The 19360-nt window shown below is 43.2% G+C and overlaps 2 protein-coding genes across 2 annotated transcripts; one reads left to right on the top strand and one right to left on the bottom strand.

Moving 5' to 3' along the window:
- The first annotated feature begins 6495 nt into the window (after positions 1–6495).
- Positions 6496–6975, top strand: LOC136476403 (uncharacterized). The gene has a single exon (XM_066474226.1). The coding sequence runs from the start codon at positions 6496–6498 to the stop codon at positions 6973–6975; it is 480 nt and encodes a 159-aa protein (XP_066330323.1).
- A 7880-nt stretch (positions 6976–14855) lies between these two features.
- On the bottom strand, positions 14856–17462 carry LOC136470822 (probable metal-nicotianamine transporter YSL7). The gene is made up of 4 exons (XM_066468557.1): positions 17011–17462; positions 16652–16907; positions 16408–16542; positions 14856–16310 (listed from the first exon to the last, which is right to left on the bottom strand). The coding sequence occupies exons 1-4, from the start codon at positions 17342–17344 to the stop codon at positions 14978–14980; spliced, it is 2058 nt and encodes a 685-aa protein (XP_066324654.1). The 5' UTR covers positions 17345–17462; the 3' UTR covers positions 14856–14977.
- Positions 17463–19360: the final 1898 nt, after the last annotated feature.

The following is a 19360-nucleotide window of genomic DNA, read 5'->3' as shown; positions in this document are numbered from 1 at the left end:
GTGGCGCAGTGCAGTGGCGGTGGCGGTGCTTCCCGTCACTGGCTGCGCCCCTCTGTTAGATCGGAGTAGGGTTTCTAGGTTGGGGCGTACGGCTCAGACGAACCTCGTACCGAGAGCCGCCGACCCCACCTCTATTTAATGCGCAGTGTGACGGGGGGCCGCCAGCCATAGATGGACTGGGCGCCCCCGATCAGGGCGTAAGGTCAAGGCCCAAGTGACCGTTGGGCCATTATGGTTGGGAGATCAAACCAACATTCTCCCCCTTGATCTCAACTCATACTTTAACTTTAAACTTTTTAATCCTTTTCACTTTTATTTGTTCCATCATAGATTAGTGCATAGAGCATGCTTCATCGTCACGATCAATCGCCGATAGACTTAACAGCTACAATACACATCTCTGTTCTGAAACAGATTCTTTAACTTTGGGCCCTTTATTGTCCGGAAATCATAGGCTATACCATAAACCCATGTCGACTGTGTGTTCTCCAAACACACTGGGTGGTAAGCCTTTTGTACGTGGATCCACAAGCACTTACTTGTTACTTATATGTTCAATACTTTTAGTATGATTCCGGACTTTCTCCTTCACAACGTACAACTTTAACGTTAATGTGTTTGGCAGCACACTTGACCCGTTGTTATAGGAGCGAACTACTTAAATGGTCATTGCTGTTGTATACCATTATCAATTCCGGGTGTAAGTTCTTTTAACCACTTCGCCTGTCCTTAAGCCTCATAACAAGCTATACCATGGGTATGCATCTTTGACGACATCATAACTGTTTCTTTGGAGCTTTTCCACAATAAAACTCCAACTACGAGTGTTAGCTACTATGTGGGTTTCACTAAACATCTTGCCAAAATATAACATTTGTACCCACAACTATTTGAGAGTATTTATTCTTTCTTACTTATCATGAGGCCTATAAATCTTTGCACAATTGCAAAACATTCTCAACTCCATTCCAGTGATCTATATCTGGACTGGATTTCTACCAAAAACATCCCGGATACATAAACTGTGTAAGGGTAAGTTCTTGCTTATAAGCATTCAGTAAGCTTCCAACAACTGAAGCATATAGGACGTCCATTTGATCGATCTCACATTTATTCTTGGAACACTGAAAGTTCCGAAAACTATTACCCTTGACTATGGGAACAGACGCAGGTTTATTCACATATATACTTTATTTCTTTAGAATCTTCTCTAAGTATACACTTGAGATAGTTCTAATACCCCTTTTTCCTTTTATCTCGGTAAGTTCCAATTCCTGGAACGAATGATGCTTTACCAAGACCATTCTCATTAAAACTTGAGGACAAGAACTGCTTCTTCTCCAACAGTAGATTAACACCACTACTAGCGAGTAAGGTGCTACCCACATGCAGGATTAGGAAAATAAATTTCCCATGTTTAAACTTTGCATAAATACAATTGTCCTCTACGTTCTCTTTAAAACCCAAACTTTCTTATTGTACTGTCAAACTTCAAGAACCACTATCTTGAAGCTTACTTTAATCCATAAATGGATTTCTTTAGGCAACATCCCTTTACGTTCTTTTCCTTCCATGACAAAACCTTTTGAGTGATGCTATGTAAACTTTTCCATACAAATCCCCTTTGGATATCTTTCTATATTCCCTTTAGAGTCACCTTTGTCTTGTAGACCCATTATAGCCTACTGTTTTGGCTCCATTAGGAATTTCTTCTAAGTCCCAAACATCGTTGGTATTTATCGATTTCATTACATGTTCCTTTGCTTCTTGCCATTTAGACGAGTGAACGCCTCTCATGGCTTCTTCAAATGAGGTGGAATCACTCTCTATTTAAATTTCTTTTTTAACTTTTACTTCTTAGCCACTAGAAATATCTGATTTTCTTATTCTTTGAGACCTTCTAGGGCCTCGTGGCACTTCTTTCATATAGGGCTATTGTTACTCTTCATTGCCAAAAGGCAATTGTTCTATAGCCTCCTGTATCACAAGATCCTTGTTTACTTATTCATCCTCTTTAAGAGCTAACATCTGGTGTTGTATATGTCATACAACATCAACATGTATAAAGCAATTTGTTGCTCTAAAAACACTGTAGTGGATATGTAATCCCACTTCTATTCAAGCCTTAGGTATCTACATACCATGCTCCCCCAGATTACTCCATCTTCTGTAAAGATGGTGTATCTTCAAATTTCTTATTTTGGGTTTAATCTATCAAAAAACTCATACGGCGCGTTTAGCACCGCCTTGATAACTCTGAACTCGTCCAGTATGAATACTAGCCGACTATGCTATCTTCCCATCGGAACTATAAAAAATCCAGGAATTTAGCTATTTCTTTACTTTAGGGGTATCATTATTATGACTGTCTTACTCCCTCAACGATCACATTCATTGTTTATAGATCACTTTTACCTTCAATGCATAGTATGCATTGCATTATCTGAAGTATGGGGAAGTATCTTTCTTAATCTTACATTTCTCCCCCTCGAAATGTGGTATAAACTTTTCTACCATAATTTCAAAATATTCAGAACTCTTGTGAATGAGGAAACTTTGATTACTTACTTCATCCACATGATTACATCATGCAACCAAAATTCGTATGTAAGTATATTTTCCTCATTACACTTCAAAACTCAACATAGTCTATTATTATCAATACTTCTGCAAGTCACACTTGCATATCATTCTTATCTTTTGGTTCACATGCAACTTTCTTTTGTTCTTAAACTCGTTGAGTACTTAATGACCATGACACAATCAGAGTGTACGGTCAATACTAGGATAGCATAAGAGCTATCATAAACTTCTCTCCATGTGCGGGATATTTCTTTAGAGCACATGAGTCATCACATCCTCCTCCCGCCATGCGGGATAAGTACTATGCCAAACTCTCCCGCCATGCAGGATTGGTTAACATATGTACTATGCTAACTTTACCCTGACATACGGGTATTTTCTCAAACTTTTCCCGCCATGCGGGTACTATCATAACCTTTTTCCCGCCATGCTAGATATTCCTTTGAACGGATATAATTGCCAGTATTGGCTCGTGTTTAATCATCAAATTCAGAAATAAATCCGAATATTCTTTTAACACACATGTTTAATCCAATGTTAGTCAAATTAAACATGTATTTGACTTTTACAACTCTCATAAGTGAAACTGAAAATAAATTCTTCTCCACAGAGAGTACATAAAAGATATTTTTCAATGAAGACTCTCATTGATCTATCTCTTTTCTTGGATCAATATCCTAGAATTCTTTTCTTTTGAAGCCATTCTTTAAAGAGAACACAGTCCCTCAACCAATGGCATTCTTTCATACATAACTTGCCCTTAGGCATTTCATCATCTGAGTCACAAGTACCTAGCTCATTTCTCTTACTACCTTCAAGAATAAAAGCATGGAGGTATTTTGTCTGAAAAATATTCAACAATAATGCTCATTAAACTTTAAAAACTTTATGTTCTATTCTATATCACCGTTGGACAGAAATAGAATAAAACATCATTCTTCTATATTAATTCCACATCACCATTGGGCAGAAATGGAATAAAACATAGAACTGCTCCTCAAAATTAAATTCTCCCGTTGGTTCGAATTTAATTAGAAGACAATCAACTTCATTGCAGCGGAAACATGAAAATACATTTCTCTAGTTTAAGAGCATTCCTTGATCTTTATATATTCTCTGAAAATTGGTCACTTTGATGCAAAATTCATCAGAGATTTAAACTTTAATCATAAAACTCATTATAATATTGTTATCATCAACGTTGGTCAGAAAATAACAATACCATAATTTAACTTTAAACTTAAACTCATAAATAAACTTATAATATTGTTATCATCAACGTTGGTCAGAAAATAACAATATTATAATTTATCTTAACTATCAACCGACTATTCCTCCAATTAAAATTTTTTCAGCTGATTCTAATTTTAACTGGAGGATAAACTTTTCATCATTTACTGAATAACTATAACTGCTCTTCAAATTAGAAGACAATAAACCTTTAACTTTGCAGCGGAAAATTGACAAAAATTTCTTTTCGTACTTTTCAGAAGCATTTTACTGTACTTTTCTACTCTCTGGAAAATCTAACACGTTGGTGCAATTTTACCAGAAATTTACATCTTCAAATTGATCAAAATTCATTCAAATATGCTTCTGAAAATAAATAAAACAATTCTTAATCGCCACTGTGCATTCGGCCCAACCGGAGATACGGCCCAGGCTTATTCTTTTCTTTTCTCGGCCCAAGACAGCAGAGGCTGGCTCGGCCCAAAACGGCATCCAGCCCGGCCTTGCCCCCTCGCGCGCGTGCTCTGCCACCCAGGCCGCAACGTGGGCCTGGGCCGGCAAAGCGCCGCGGCCGCACGCCCCGCCTGGGCCACGAAGCAGCCCGCTAGATCTCGGCCGTCCGTGCGCATCCGACGGCCGAGCGTGCATCTTGGGCGAACAAAACCACCGCCCGGCGCTGCCTCCTGTAACCCTAGCCTCATTCTCTCCCTCCCCTTCTCTCTCATCCACGCCGAGTGCAGACAGCAGCCGCCGCTGGCATCTAGAGGAGGAAGTGGAGGTGGCGGCGCCGCCGCGGCACCTCTCGCCGGCGCGCGCGTGCGGCTAGAGCCGCGCGCGGCACCGTCGAGGAGAGCCACGGTGGTGCCCTTTGCAGACCGAGCCCGCGCGTTGGCGTATCTCAGCCGTCTTCCCGCATGCCGGCGAGAAGTCTTTTTCCCGCACGGTGGCGATGCCGGTGGTGGGATGAAGGCCCAGGTAGGACCCTGTGTTCGTTCTCATCTTTGCTGGGATTTGGGAATTCTAGTGTTAGGGTTTCGGGTTAGGGATTCACCCTTTTCTTCTTCTTCCCCGAGTCTGCAGCGGGTTAGGGTTCGGATCTTATCGTTTCTTGAATCCGAGCCCTCTGTTTTCATCTTCACCCAGTTAGGGTTAGGGTTAGTGAAAACCCCCTTTCTTTGTCTAGATCCAAACGGATTTAAACCGTTCTTATCTTTTCTGTTCTTTTGATTCTCTTCCTGCGCGTCAGCAAGCCGGCAGCAGGTGCTCCATCCCGCGTGAGGCGGTGGTGACGGCGGCGGGGAAGCCCTGGTTAGACTTCCCCCCGGACCGTCCAATTTCTTTAGGGTTAGGGTTCTTTAGGGTAATCCGAATCGAATTCGAATCCCCTTCTTTCTTTTTCTTTCTATCACCCGATTAGGGTTTAGGGTTCGATGAACCCTCTGTCATTCTTTTCTTTCGATCCGAACCGAATCTAACCTATCTTTTCTTTTCTAATCGTTTTCTCGCCCCTGACAAAATCCATGCCTAGGTAAACCGGCTCTGGTACCATTGTTAGTACGCTTTAGATCATCTAGGTGCGGATCCAGTGGGTGAGTTCTTTTCTATTTGGGACAATTAGTGACTTAGAGATTCAGAGGGAGTAGGAGACAGAGAGAGAGTAAGAGCATCTGACCGTCTTAGGAGCTCCCTGCCTTCGCTGGTTCGTCGATGAAGATCTGCACACGGCAGCGACGGTCGGAGTAGCGGTGAAGACCGTGGTGGCGCAGTGCAGTGGCGGCGGCGGTGCTTCCCGTCACTGGCTGCGCCCCTCTGTTAGATCGGAGTAGGGTTTCTAGGTTGGGGCGTACGGCTCAGACGAACCTCGTACCGAGAGTCGCCGACCCCACCTCTATTTAATGCGCAGTGTGACGGGGGCCCGCCAGCCATAGATGGACTGGGCGCCCCCGATCAGGACGTAAGGTCAAGGCCCAAGTGGCCGTTGGGCCACTGTGGTTGGGAGATTAAACCAACACCACGCTGACGCAGACTACTCTCTCCGCGATCCCTGTACACGTCTCCATCTGCTGTAGCCTTTCGGCCTGGACTATTGGGGAGATCGACAAGAGAAGACGCGCCTTCCTCTGGTCGGGCACAGATTCAGTCGCCGGCGGGAAGTGCAAAGTCGCTTGGCCCATCGTCTGCTTGCCCAAGGACCACGGTGGTCTGGGGTTGCCGGACCTTAGGGTCCTCGCTTTGCCCTGCGCCTACGTTAGGAGTGGTTGCGACGGACGTAGCCTGACGCCGTCTGGGCGCGCCTGCCTTGTAGGCCAGAACACTCGGTTGACCACATGTTCCGGGCCTCGGTCACCATTCAGGTGGGCGACGGCGCCTCCGCACGCTTCTAGACGGACTCCTGGGTCCTGGCTGCCGAACGGTGCCATTTGCAATTTTGCTCCCAACCTTTTCCATGTAGTTGGGTGCCGCCGGCGCAAACGCACCGTCAAGGAGGCGCTCACAAATCGCCAATGGGCAAGAGATATCACCGGCGCTCCGACTGCTGCAGTCCTCTATGAATACATCCACCTTTGGGACAAGGTCGAGACATTCCAGCCATTGCCACATTCCTCAAACCGTTTCATCTGGAAGTGGACGGCGAACGGCAACTACACTGCGTCCTTGGCATACAGAGCTTTCTTCACTGGCATGACCTCGTTGATTGGCGCCAAGCACGTTTGGAGGGCCGCGGTGCCGCCAAAGGTTAAATTCTTGTTTTGGCTTGCTCTTCACGGTCGTCTGTGGACTGCCGAGCGCCGGAAACGCCATGGTCTTCAGCCGGAGGCAAACTGTGCGTTGTGCGATCAACACGACGAGACTACTGATCATCTACTAGCTTATTGCTCGTTCACGCGCGAGGTCTGGGTCCGGCTGCTTGCCAAGGCGGGGCTGCAGCAGCTGGGGCCGAGCCATGATTCCACCATGGCCGACTGGTGGCTGCAGACTCGGGCTGCCGTCCCGGAAACCTTCAGGCGTGGCTTCGACTCCCTCGTCCTTCTCGTCTCCTGGGTCATCTGGAAAGAGTGCAACAGACGGACCTTCGACAACGACGCTAAGATGACGGTCCAGGTGCTTGCTCTAGTCCACGAGCAGTGGCGGAGCCAGGATGAGCACCTCAGGGGGGGCTAATCAATAGAAATTTAGAACAAATGTCGAAGATTAACGATGAAATCACGTTTTTTCTACAGTAATATCAAGGCAAAATCACTCTCCCGGGGGGGGCTGCAGCCCCCCCAGCCCCCCCTGGATCCGCCAATGTCCACGAGGAAGCTGACTCCTGCATCGCCGCCGGGTTTCAGAGCTTGGCGTCGCTGCTAGCGGTAGCTAACTAGGGAGCATCGTTCCTTTTCCTGGTTGCAAAACTAGTTAGTCCCTTAGTACAACTAAATAGCTCCACCGTTAAAGCCGGTGATCGTCGTCAGTGTCCAACCGGTAGGCGAGCAGCGGCAACTCGCCGTCGCACGCCACCGGGCTGTGTTCCAATTCTAACTTCCCTTAATGAAACACGTGCTAACCACGCTTTCGAAAAAAAACAAAGTCAATTCTAGGGAGGCCGAATGGTTTACTTTGCATGTTCATTATTATTTTGTGTTTCGACAGTACCTTTTCTATATATATATATATATATATAAAAGATACATGGCCAACTTTTACACTTGAAAATTCTTCGAATAATAATGGTACAGACTGTTATAAACGATAGACAATATAAACGACGAAGAACAGTAGATTAAGCACAGGGGGACACGAGATTTTAACGTGGAAAACCCTCCCAAGGTGAAAGGGAAAAAACCACGGACACCAGCCAGCAAATCTTCACTATATCGGGTGAGGTTACAAACGTCGGGGATTTACAACTTTTCTTATCCCAAGACGATGGCTTACATGAAGTATATATAGATGGAAAACCCTAATAGATGACGATCCAAGCCTCCCGGCGATGGGCCTCGCTTCGCTCCGGCAGAAATTAGCCTTTATCTTGTACAGAACTGAATTTGGATCACAACTCAACAAACTCCACCTTGAGATAAATTCCTTCTTGTAGTATAAAACGAACCTTCACCCTGAAACAACAAAGAAATACTTCCGGTGCCAAAATATTCACTTGGGCTAAACAGTTATACCAACTAAGCTTGAGCAAAGCTCAAACTTAACAAACAGGAACTGCCTTGGTCAACATATCAGCAGGATTATCATGTGTGCTTATTTTGCATACCTTCAACTTACCTTGCGTGACCACATCGCGAACATAATGGTATTTGATATCAATGTGCTTCGTTCTCTCATGGAACATCTGATCTTTACTGAGACATATAGCACTTTGACTGTCACAAAATAAATTAATGCAAGAATCATCTCCACAAAGCTCAACAAACAAACCTTTCAACCAAACTGATTCTTTACATGCTTCAGTAATAGGCATGTATTCTGCTTCAGTGGTAAACAGGGCAACAACGGGCTGCAATGTTGCCCTCCAACTCACGGCACAACCATCAATAGTGAACACATAACCTGTGGGAGATCTCCTCTTATCCAAATCAACAGCAAAATCTGAATCCACGTAGCCAGTGAGTCCCTTATCAGTCCTGCCAAACTTCAAACAAGCATTTGTTGTGCCATAAAGGTACCTGAAAATCCACTGAACAGCCTTCCAATGTTCTTTATCAAGATTAGCTATGTATCTACTAACCAAACTTATAGCATATGATAAATCAGGACGAGAGCAAACCATGGCATACATCAAAGAACCAACAATACTAGAATATGAAACTCTTGACATGTACTCAAAATCCTCATCCGTACTAGCACATTGTAAAGTTGATAATTTAAAATAGAGAGCAATAGGAGTACTAACAGACTTTACATCATGCATGTTGAAACAATGAAGAACTTTTTTAATGTAACTTTGTTGACTAAGAAATAACAAACCAGAATTTCTGTCTCTTGTAATTTCCATACCTAGAATCTTCTTAGCAGCACCAAGATCCTTCATCTCAAACTCACTACTCAACAGTTTCTTCAATGTAGTGATTTCTTTCTTGCTCTTGTCAGCAATCAACATATCATCAACATATAACAATAAATATATAGGTGATCCATCAATAAATTTAATATACACACAGCTATCAAATTTAGACCTCTTAAAATCATGTGACATCATAAAAGAATCAAACCATTTATACCATTGACGAGGAGACTGTTTCAAACCATATAAGGACCTCTTTAATTTGCAAACATGATCCTCCTTACCAGGTACCATGAACCATTCTGGCTGGTCCATGTATATCTCCTCCTCGAGCTCTCCACGTAGAAACGCAGTCTTTACATCTAACTGTTCAAGCTCAAGATCTCGCAAAGCAACAATACCGAAAAATATACGAATTAAACTATGCTTTATAACTGGAGAGAACATATCATTATAATCAACGCCAGGAATCTGACTGAAACCTTTTGCTACTAACCTTGCCTTAAATCTTGGAGGCTCACTAGGAGACAAACTCTCCTTTCTTTTGAAGATCCATTTGCAACGAACAGCCTTCTTGTGTTTAGGTAAGCACACAACATCCCATGTGCCATTTTTCTCAAGTGATTGCATCTCTTCTTGCGTAGCGGAAATCCACTTCTCGCGGTCACCAGAAATAATAGCTTCAGTGTACGTAGCCGGCTTATGAATGTTCTCAACCTGTTCAGCACAACTAAAGGCATAATGAACAATATCACATTCCTCAATTAAACGTGGACTAGGTCCATAACTTCTCTTTGTTATGCGATCTGCAATAGACTGATTTTGAGGCTGTAAAACAGGAGGTGAGTGCTGAACAATATCATGAACATTGTTATCAACAATTTCAGTTTCCTGATCATCTACATGCTCCACCTGCACGCTAACATGTTCCTGCTCCTCATCAGAACCAACTAGTGAAATATCTGTGTACAAGCTGTCATTAAACATAACAGATTCATTGAAAACAACGTTTCTGCTCATAAAAGTCTTTTTAGTTTTAGAATTCCATAACTTATATCCTTTAACTCCAGAACCATAACCAAGAAACAGACACTTAATGGCTCTAGGTTCTAGCTTTCTATTATCAACATGACATTAGTGCAACCGAAAACTCTCAACTATGAATAACCAGCAGACATACCAGACCATACCTCAATGGGAGTTTTCTTATTAAGTGGGATAGAAGGTGACCGGTTGATCAAGTAACACGCGGTGTTAGCAGCCTCAACCCAAAAACGCCTGTTCATACGAGCATTGGACAGCATGCAACGAGCCCTCGAGATGATGGTTCGGTTCATGCGCTCAGCCACACCATTCTGCTGAGGAGTGTACAGGATGGTGTGGTGCCTAACAATACCTTCTTTCCTGCAGTAATCATTAAAAGTATTCGAACAGAATTCACCGCCATTGTCAGTACGAAGCAATTTTACCTTCTTTTTAGTTTGCCTTTCTATCATAACTTTCCACTCTTTAAAAGCAGCAAAAGTATCATCTTTATTTTTCAGAAAGTAAGATCACACTTTTCTAGAGTAATCATTAATAATGGTAAGCATGTAACGAGCACCACCATAAGAGGGCTTACGAGACGGCCCCCACAAATCAACATGTACATAATCAAGTGTACCTTTGGTGGTATGAACAGATGCATTGAATTTTACCCTCTTATGCTTACCAAAAACACAGTGCTCACATAACTTCATCTTACCCATAGTGCAACCATCCAGCAGGTCTCTCTTGATCAATTCTGCCATACCAAGTTCACTCATATGTCCAAGACGCATATATCAGAGATTAATTTTACTTGGTTCATCATTAGAAATAGTAGCAGTAGTGATGGAACCATGTAAAGTACTTCCTCTAAGAACATATAACTTTGCAGAATTCATATCACCTATCATATGAATGAGAGAGCCTTTTAATACCTTACACACTCCACCTGAACCGGAGTGTCTATACCCCTCAGCATCAAGTGTGCTGAGGGAGATGAGATTTCTGGCCATCCTTGGTATGTGTCTCACATCTTTCAGTATGCGTATCATGCCATCATGCATCTTGATCTGAACAGAGCCAATGCCCATGATCTCACGTGGGTTGTTATCTCCTATACGCACGACATCTCTACTCTGCACAGACTTATAAGAACTGAACCAATCTCTGTTAGAGCATATATGAAACGAGCATGTAGAATCAAGTATTCATTCATCACGACCAGCAACACAATCAGCAAAAACAACCAGAACATCTCCTGAATCAGAATTATCAACAGCGGAGACAACAGAGGCCTTACCATCACCATCGGATTTATTTTTTGGTTTATATGTACCATTTCTTTTCTCCTTATTCTACAGCTTCCAACAATCCTCAATTATATGAGTATCTTTCTTACAATACCTGTAGAACTTATCCCTTCCTCTGGACTTCGAATGGCATTTACCGTTCTTGCTCTTATCTCGATTATTGTTGTTGTTGTAGGTTTTCTGCTCGGGCCTACCTCTAACCTGCAACACTTCACCCTTGGAGGACGACACATCAGACTGAACCATACCTTTCATCTTCTCCCTCGTCTGGAGAGCCTCATATACTTCCGCAAGGGTTAGTTCATCATGGCTTAATAGTATGGTATCTTGGAAATTTGCAAACGAAGTAGGCAGTGAGCATAACAGTAGAAGAGCTAAATCTTCATCATCATATTTTACCTCCATCGACACTAGATCGACGATGATCTCCTTAAAGATCGATAAGTGGTTCATCACCGAACTACCTTCTTGCAGCTTGTGCGTGAACAACTTCATCTTCACATGCATCTTACTGGCTAGATCCTTGGACATGCAGATCGATTCTAGCTTGAGCCAAAGTTCTGTGGTAGTTTTCTCCTGCAACACTTCTTGCAAAATATCATTATGTAGATAAAGTTAAATCAGAGATAGAGCCTTACGATCCTTCCGCTTCTCTTTAGCGGTCCATGACTTCTACCCTTTTCCTCCGAAATCGTCCAACGCCTCATCAAGATCCGAAGATTGTGCCAGAATCGCTTCGGCCCAAGCCTCCCGGCGACGGGCCTCCCTTCGCTCTGGTAGAAATTAGACTTTATCTTGTACATAACTGAATTTGAATCACAACTCAACACGGACATATACAAACACGCGCTTACTTACCATATGAATAACTAGACCTGTGAACATCTAAAACTAGGCCAACAACAGATTTTGATATTAACGAACCCTTACAGAAATAGTTTTTGAGACATATTCTTTTATTTACATAAGCTGTCTAACTTTTCCGTATCTAAAAATACATACTAAAATTTATTATTAAGAGATTAGTTGATCCATCTACAGAGACTACGACGGTCCAATGATAGACAATATGTGTAAATTAATTTGCAGAGACAGTCTAATGTAAAAAAGCCCCAGCCTATTTATTAGCCACATATATCACTAAAAGAATTATTTGCATATAATAAGATTACACATTTCTCAGTATCATGTTTACAAAATCTCAAAATTAACATGTCTAGTTTACAAAATCAGTTTCAGGCTAGCTAAAAATCAAACGATTATTTATCATGTTTTCCTTTCCTTTCATGCTAGTCAGGCACCCTTTAAATTGTTGGTATTGCGACGTAGCTTTCTCAAATGCACTACCATTATTCTCTGTTTTTTGTACCAAATAAATTTCTACATTCTACAATTATTCAACATACCAGTAAGGTTACTAAACAACTGTTTTGTTAAATGAAAACACCTAGAATTTTTCAATAGGGAAGCACGTGCCAATGTGCTAGTAGCCTAGTAGACCTAGTCATGGCCTATCCAAAGAAAAAAACATCATGGCTAGTGCGTCGGGTCAGGATCAAGCTACAACTTTCGACCTTTAATCCAACACATCCTGAAAACCCCAACACAACAAAATAGGAGAAATAGCCCGACCTGACCCAACCCAACCTGATGTGTCCGTAGGGTGGTCGCATACCAACAATCTCGTCGTGTTTTTTTCTGGCCCAACTCGACCCGACGTTTGATTAAGTCTACAATGTGTCAATCCTCTATCCTCTATACCTCAATAGGACATCCCCACTAGCTAAATTCTCTATAATTTCATGAAGCCACATCAGCAATCAACCGAAGCATCATGCATAAACTCAGGAGCTCAAGAGTCAGTAACGAAGTGTACCTTTACGTCTGCATAGAAAAGCTAGGCGACACTATAGCCAGGCGCTATTATATATGTTCCTTGCACTTCACCTCCCGCACCATTATCTCAAAACACTCCACATTCATCGCTGCATGTTCAAATTGGAAAGAGACAATCCAGTCTTCTATAGTAAAATGAAAAGTCGGCACCTATATATATTAGCCCTAATCCTTCCTAGTTCCGATCCCTGGCTGCATCGCCTGTCGCCTTTCCCTACAGCAGCCCCTCTCCGATGCCTCCTCCATTGTTGGCACCAAGGAGTTGCATTGCCACACATCAACCAACTCCTACGACATCGGGCTGGGTTGCTCAACCATGAGGATAGGAGCCATCTCTGGGAGTTGATGATGAAAGGCGCGTGTTGGCACAGGGACTGGAGGAGGATGTGGCCGAGGGCCATTGTGCCAGAGAGCAAGACCACATACCACCCCTGACACACTCGTCATCTGTCCACCAAATGGACATCGGTTCGCACCCCGCCTCCTCCGTCAAGGACTTCAATTGCATCATCGTGGCCCACTCCATGCTCTTTGACCCAAGAAGAGCGTGACTATGACTGTTGCCTCCTTCTCTCCACCGCCGCAAGATGAGAGTTCTTTGCCTCTTACATTGGGATTATGTTGTTGAGAAAATAAGCATTGCTAGGTATAGGGAGGTGCGGGAGTAGCGGAGGTGAATAGATGCATGAGATGAAATGGGTGGGCAGAGGCACCGCCCGTGTGTCCGTGCACGAGGCTACAAGCTATGACCGATTGTTTAGGTGGCAATTTGGAATATGGGAAATGAGGGTTAGGATAGGGAAATGAGGGATGTGATAGATTTGATCTAATGTTTGGATAGTAGCAAATGAAGATACGGATAGGGAAATAAAGACTAGCATATCCATCCCATAGCTCCTCTTTTATCCCAATTTATTTTCCCTTCTTTATCCCAATCCCCATCCATTAGGGTATTGTTGTGCTTTTTTCTATGGGAGATGGATGGATCGCGGCATGGATAAGTCCTATGCGGTGATGGTTTCACGAGCAGGCTACCCTGGTAACTAAGACATTATTATCTCTTATGATAAAAAAACTACTACTATTTCTTCTCAGAAGTATTCATAGGTCTACCGAGCTCCAGTGCCCCACCTGCCATCGTTGCCTCTAGATCAAGTAACAATCATCACGTCAGCATCAAGTTTAAGATGGTGCTATTTAGAATTTTAGATTCTCTCTCTGTCCTGCATGTTTTGTAAGTATGTTCAAAAGTTTATTTATTATCAAGTATACAGAAGGGACACGTACCACTGCCAATGGCATGCAAAAAGACACATGGTGGCCTTACGTGGTGAGTTGTTTTGTAAGTTTTTGTCAACTTTTTTTAGTATAACTGCTATGTGTCTAGAGCCTGAACACAAGGGGTTGAGGTGACGGCTAATGGCAATGGTTTCTCCGCTGCCGTTTTCTTGGCCACGATGCAAGATTAAGGGAGTGGTGATGCTGGGTGAGGACGTATGAATTTAGCCCAGTCCTATGAATGAATATCTCGATGTCTAGCCCAGTGAAATGCATGATGCAATATAATTCCCGCAGCAATGTGCGGGGTATCATCTAGTGCTTCTAAAAGCCAAAATACTTTGCATTCAAACTACTGCTTCATTGTGACTAATATTATGCACTAAAAAGTTGTATGATCATAGAAGCTAGAATGATAAGCTCCATTGTTAACTCAACACAACAACATACATTTGCAATCAAATTATTGAAGGATGGAGATGCACGCTTACAATAGGTTTTAATCTTATGTGTGAACGGGCAATGCTCAAATGTGCAAATGAAAATTGTATTCACTCACAAATTTGGACTAAAACGAGTTTACAAGTGGATACAATCTAGCAACTACAGCATGGGTTCCCCTATGATACATTACAACCAATATGCACCCATGAAGCTATGTCATAGGCAGTGTAGCTAAGAAGGCGTCCAATTTTACATTATCGGTACGAGACAAGAACTTGATGCAAAGGGGTGCCCGCACTTGTGTGAGTGCCATTGTCGATGATAGTAGCATCCCCAGCCCATCCCCACAGACCATCCCTGATGCCACCGCCATTGAGAACGCCGGTGCCTTGCTAGGGTTGGCCCACCTCCATAAGTACAACACCAAGCTCCCCACGAACATGTCAATGGGTATGCGCGCTGGCACTACAATGGCGATGGCCACGCAGATGGTGCTCGGAATGTACTGTGCCACGCGCCACTGCTTCCATGTGGCCAACTCTCGGAACATGCTAAGCACCAACGCCAGTGCGAAGAAGAGCTTGCAGAGCCACAAGCTGTGCATAGGTAGCGCGTTCTGGCCAGCGCTCAGCATGGCGATGCTGCGGTACACTCGGGCATAGGGCGCATCAAAGATGTCAGCGTCGCCGTTTTGCACCTTGTAGAAGATCCAGAACATGATCGGGTTGATGATGCACCCGAATGCTGTGCCGATTGCCTGGCTGATGAACACGACATGTGGTGAGGTTAGCGTTAAGTACCCTGTCTTTAGGTCTTGCATCAGGTTGTTGCTATTAGACATTGCCCCCATCACGATCCCACAGGAGACGAGGCCAGCAATCACACCACCATCGTTACGACCAACACTTGAACCGACGAGGACCATAGCAAGCTTGCCATAAGTGCTCGATAAGTTCATGTCGGTCACACCAAATGCATAGGCATCACAAAAGGCAATGACCGGTGCAACAAGGTAGATGAGAGCAACATGGATGTGCTTCATCTGCGGGTAGAGGTACGGTATGGCAATGGTGGAGACCACTGATAGGAGGATGTAACAGATAATGTTGACCGAGTTGGATATATGGTCCCGTAAAAACACCTGTGCCCTACGACGATCACCGAAGCTCTTTTTTGTCTTTTGTTGCTCAGCAGCATTGAGGCAGTGGAATGGCAACTGCGTGTCACTATCAACTTCATTATCACCTTGCATTGGTTGCTTGCGCCGCTGGCACATGGAGTACAATGTGCATAACACAATTGATAGGAAGTTGAAGAGGCCATCAGCGAGTATCATGGACACTCCGATGAACACCTTATAGCCCCTGATGCCGTTAAGGCTGCTGGAGCTAATGTTAGAAGGGTACCAGATACCCGCCTTTGTTGCAAGGTACGGTGAAATGATCCCCCATGAGATAACACACCCAATGAACATGGAGACAGTGATGATGTATGGGCACAACATACCGATGCCAATATTAGACATGGAAAAGTCAAAATAGAATCTGGTCAAGGAAATGGAATGCAAAGTTGTTAGTCCATAGATAGACAAGGTTTGACAAGTAATTAGTTTATTTTATAGCTGTGGTAGTTGTTGCGTACCCATGTTTATATGCCTCAAGGCCAAATATAGGGAATACTTTGAAGCCACAGTCTTTTGCAGCAGTGAAAAACCACTGGAAGATGTTCCACAATACGCTTCCCCCAAATGAACTAAACAACATCTTCACTTGTTGCCTGTAAGTAAACAATCATGGTGACATAACAAAATAAGCATGCATACTTGTTTGATAAACCGAAGGCATTCATTTATTCATTCTGAGTTCCTTTAACTGATGATACGCACCTTGCCTTATTGACACCTTGAGGGGTATGGAAGCTATTTATAAGGTGGGCCGTGGCCATTCCACTAGGGAATGTCAACCGGTGCCGAATGATCATGACCTTCCTGAAGGGCATGAGGATGAACAAGCCAGAAAAACTAACAAGGAAGAGAAAAGCAATCAGTCGGCCAATGCTTGGCTCAATAATATTCTTCTCATCCCTCGTGTCTCCTCCAGCTGCATTCTTGCCCATTGCGAGGATGTATGTACCAAACCCTCCTAAATATGAATGTGACACATTTAACAACCCATATAATTGAATAACAACATGGCAGAGTATAGTAAATAAAGTTTTGCATGCAGTGCTTATATAGATATATACCACTGAATGTAATGGCAGAGCAGGCGACAACACATGTCTGAATGACGGTATTCTCTTGGCGAGTGAATGGTTGGTATGGCAATTCAAAACAATCAAGAGCGCGGAACCATGCCCGGATGAGGTAGAAACCGATGAGGCCAGCTGGGACGGTGAGTGACGGGAGGAAGCCTGAGCTTAGGCTGATCTTCATGGCGACGGCGCAGAGGGCAACACCAAGGATAAAGCTAACCACTATTGATCGTGGTGTTATGGTCTCTAACAATGATGGGATTGGATCTGCCTCAAATGCACGCTCCGTCGAGACGCCTTCCTGCACACAATCAACTTGCTCCATTGTAGGGGATTACTAAGTTCCTTTAGGTGGAGGAACAAATGAGATTTAGTTATTTGTTTGATTCTGTGTGCATGTCTTGGTCTATTAATTAATTAATAAACCAAGACATACACACAGAATCGAATGCTGGATGCAATGGGAGAGAAGGGGGGAGAGGTGGCCTTTTATAAGGAGTCAAGTAGTTAATTAAGGAACACCGTTCCTTCTAACTATAGCATGCGTGTTTGCATGCCTTTGTTGTCTTGGAGCTTACTTTAGCTTTGCCTGTGTTTTCATGGCTGTGCTTTCCTTCTCTGGGGGGTGTAATCTATGTCACACATTAGCGCACGTACACTGTTAGCGTTGCATGATGCAACAAATTAAACTACCCATGCACCCAAAGGAAATGACGTACAGAACCGGACGTGTTGCTACATTGCTACCAAAAATAGGAGGGATATAGAGTATAGCATTAACTAACTATTATAATTTTGCTATAAAAATTCGTAAACGTATAGCTAATATAAGGCACTCACATGTGTGCACCTTTTCTGTTGCAGGAGGCAAAACTTTTTGTCATGTTTAAATTAGTAGAAGGATACCCTGATCTAAATTAAATCCGAATTTTTTTTGTAGCTTTTATGAAAAAAAAATAGTAGAAGGCAGCCTGTGCTAGGGCACTTTTCAATGGTTCTACACAGGTGGACCTAATTGCTGTCATCCTGTCATCCCGGTAGGAGGCTAGTAGCTAGGACTCTAGGAGTCGATGCCGATCGATGTGCATGGTGATTGCGTCCACTGCGATAATTATGCACCGTTTAGCGAAGCTTCTTCACCGGCTTTAGAAGCCTTTTGGAGCCGTTTTCTACCAAATGAGGTAAAGTAAAATAGTTTTACTTGTGAAGCCCCTAAAAACATGCTCTCACAGTGATTTGGGGTGGGATGGAGCCAAAAAAAAAAATGGCTTCTCCCGGCTCCTCCTCCAGGCCCCTAAAAACATGCTCTCACAGGGAAGTCATTTTACCAAAACCGCTTCAGCTCCACTGGTGAAACTGTTCGTAGAGCTGAAGCCAAAAAAAAAAATTGCTTCACTAGTGAAGTGAAGCCCTGCCAAACGGGACCTTAGTGTGGCGTCCGGACTCTTCAGGCGTCGTTGTGTTGGATTCGACCAAACCGTGCTGAAATTGCTCTGCAGTTAATTAACTAAAACTTTTGTGCCATTTGTGGTACATACGTGACTTTCATCTTCTAAACCATAGAGGAAATAAATAGTGTTCTAAGGTCATGTTTGGATTCCCTCGTCTAAACATCAGAGCTCAAAAATTTTAGAGCACTTTAACTTAGTTTGAAGGTCTAAAGTTCTAATTTGAGGTTAGCTAAAGTTTAGAGCTAACTTTAGATCACATGTTTGGAGATTTAGCTTTAAAGTTTAGATGAGTGGATCCAAACAAGCCTCAATAGCTGGCTATGAACTTTAGCGGCTAGTTTTTTCAAAGGCTAAAAAGGCAATAGCGGGGTAAATAGCCGGCTAAGTCCATTTAGCAGCTTCACAAAAGCCATATATCAAACACTAGAGAATTTTACACATATAAACATAAGAGATGAACCGGGAAATTTTGAACTAGCTCCTCTTTCTAGAGCAGTAGTTTTTAAAATTTGCACAAGGCCCACAATATCAGGATTTTCTAGAGCAAGAGTAGTTTCTTTTGCCGTGCGTGAAGCCCACAGCGCCATGTAAAATTCGCGCACTGCGCAAAAAAGCAACCAACGAAGGATCAAACTTGGGACCTATCACCTCTGCTAACCAGTCTGGTAGGGAGTATTTGTTGCATGGGAGAAAAACAAAAATCCTATTTTAATAAGGACAAACAGGAGAAAATACACCCTAACTAATCACTCTTTAGAATCCTTAATGATGTCCAAAACGACTTAAATTTTAAGTTTGGAGGGAGTACATGCTGGGTTACATTTGTAACATAAAACTGTCGAATATGAAAGGAAATGTACTCCCTTCATTCCATTACCTTCTTTTACGAG

Source organism: Miscanthus floridulus, chromosome 8 (genome assembly GCF_019320115.1).
Source record: "Miscanthus floridulus cultivar M001 chromosome 8, ASM1932011v1, whole genome shotgun sequence".
Classification (NCBI taxonomy): Eukaryota; Viridiplantae; Streptophyta; class Magnoliopsida; order Poales; family Poaceae; genus Miscanthus; species Miscanthus floridulus.
Note: the sequence above shows the minus strand (reverse complement) of the source record. Positions and strands in the feature narration are given on the sequence as shown.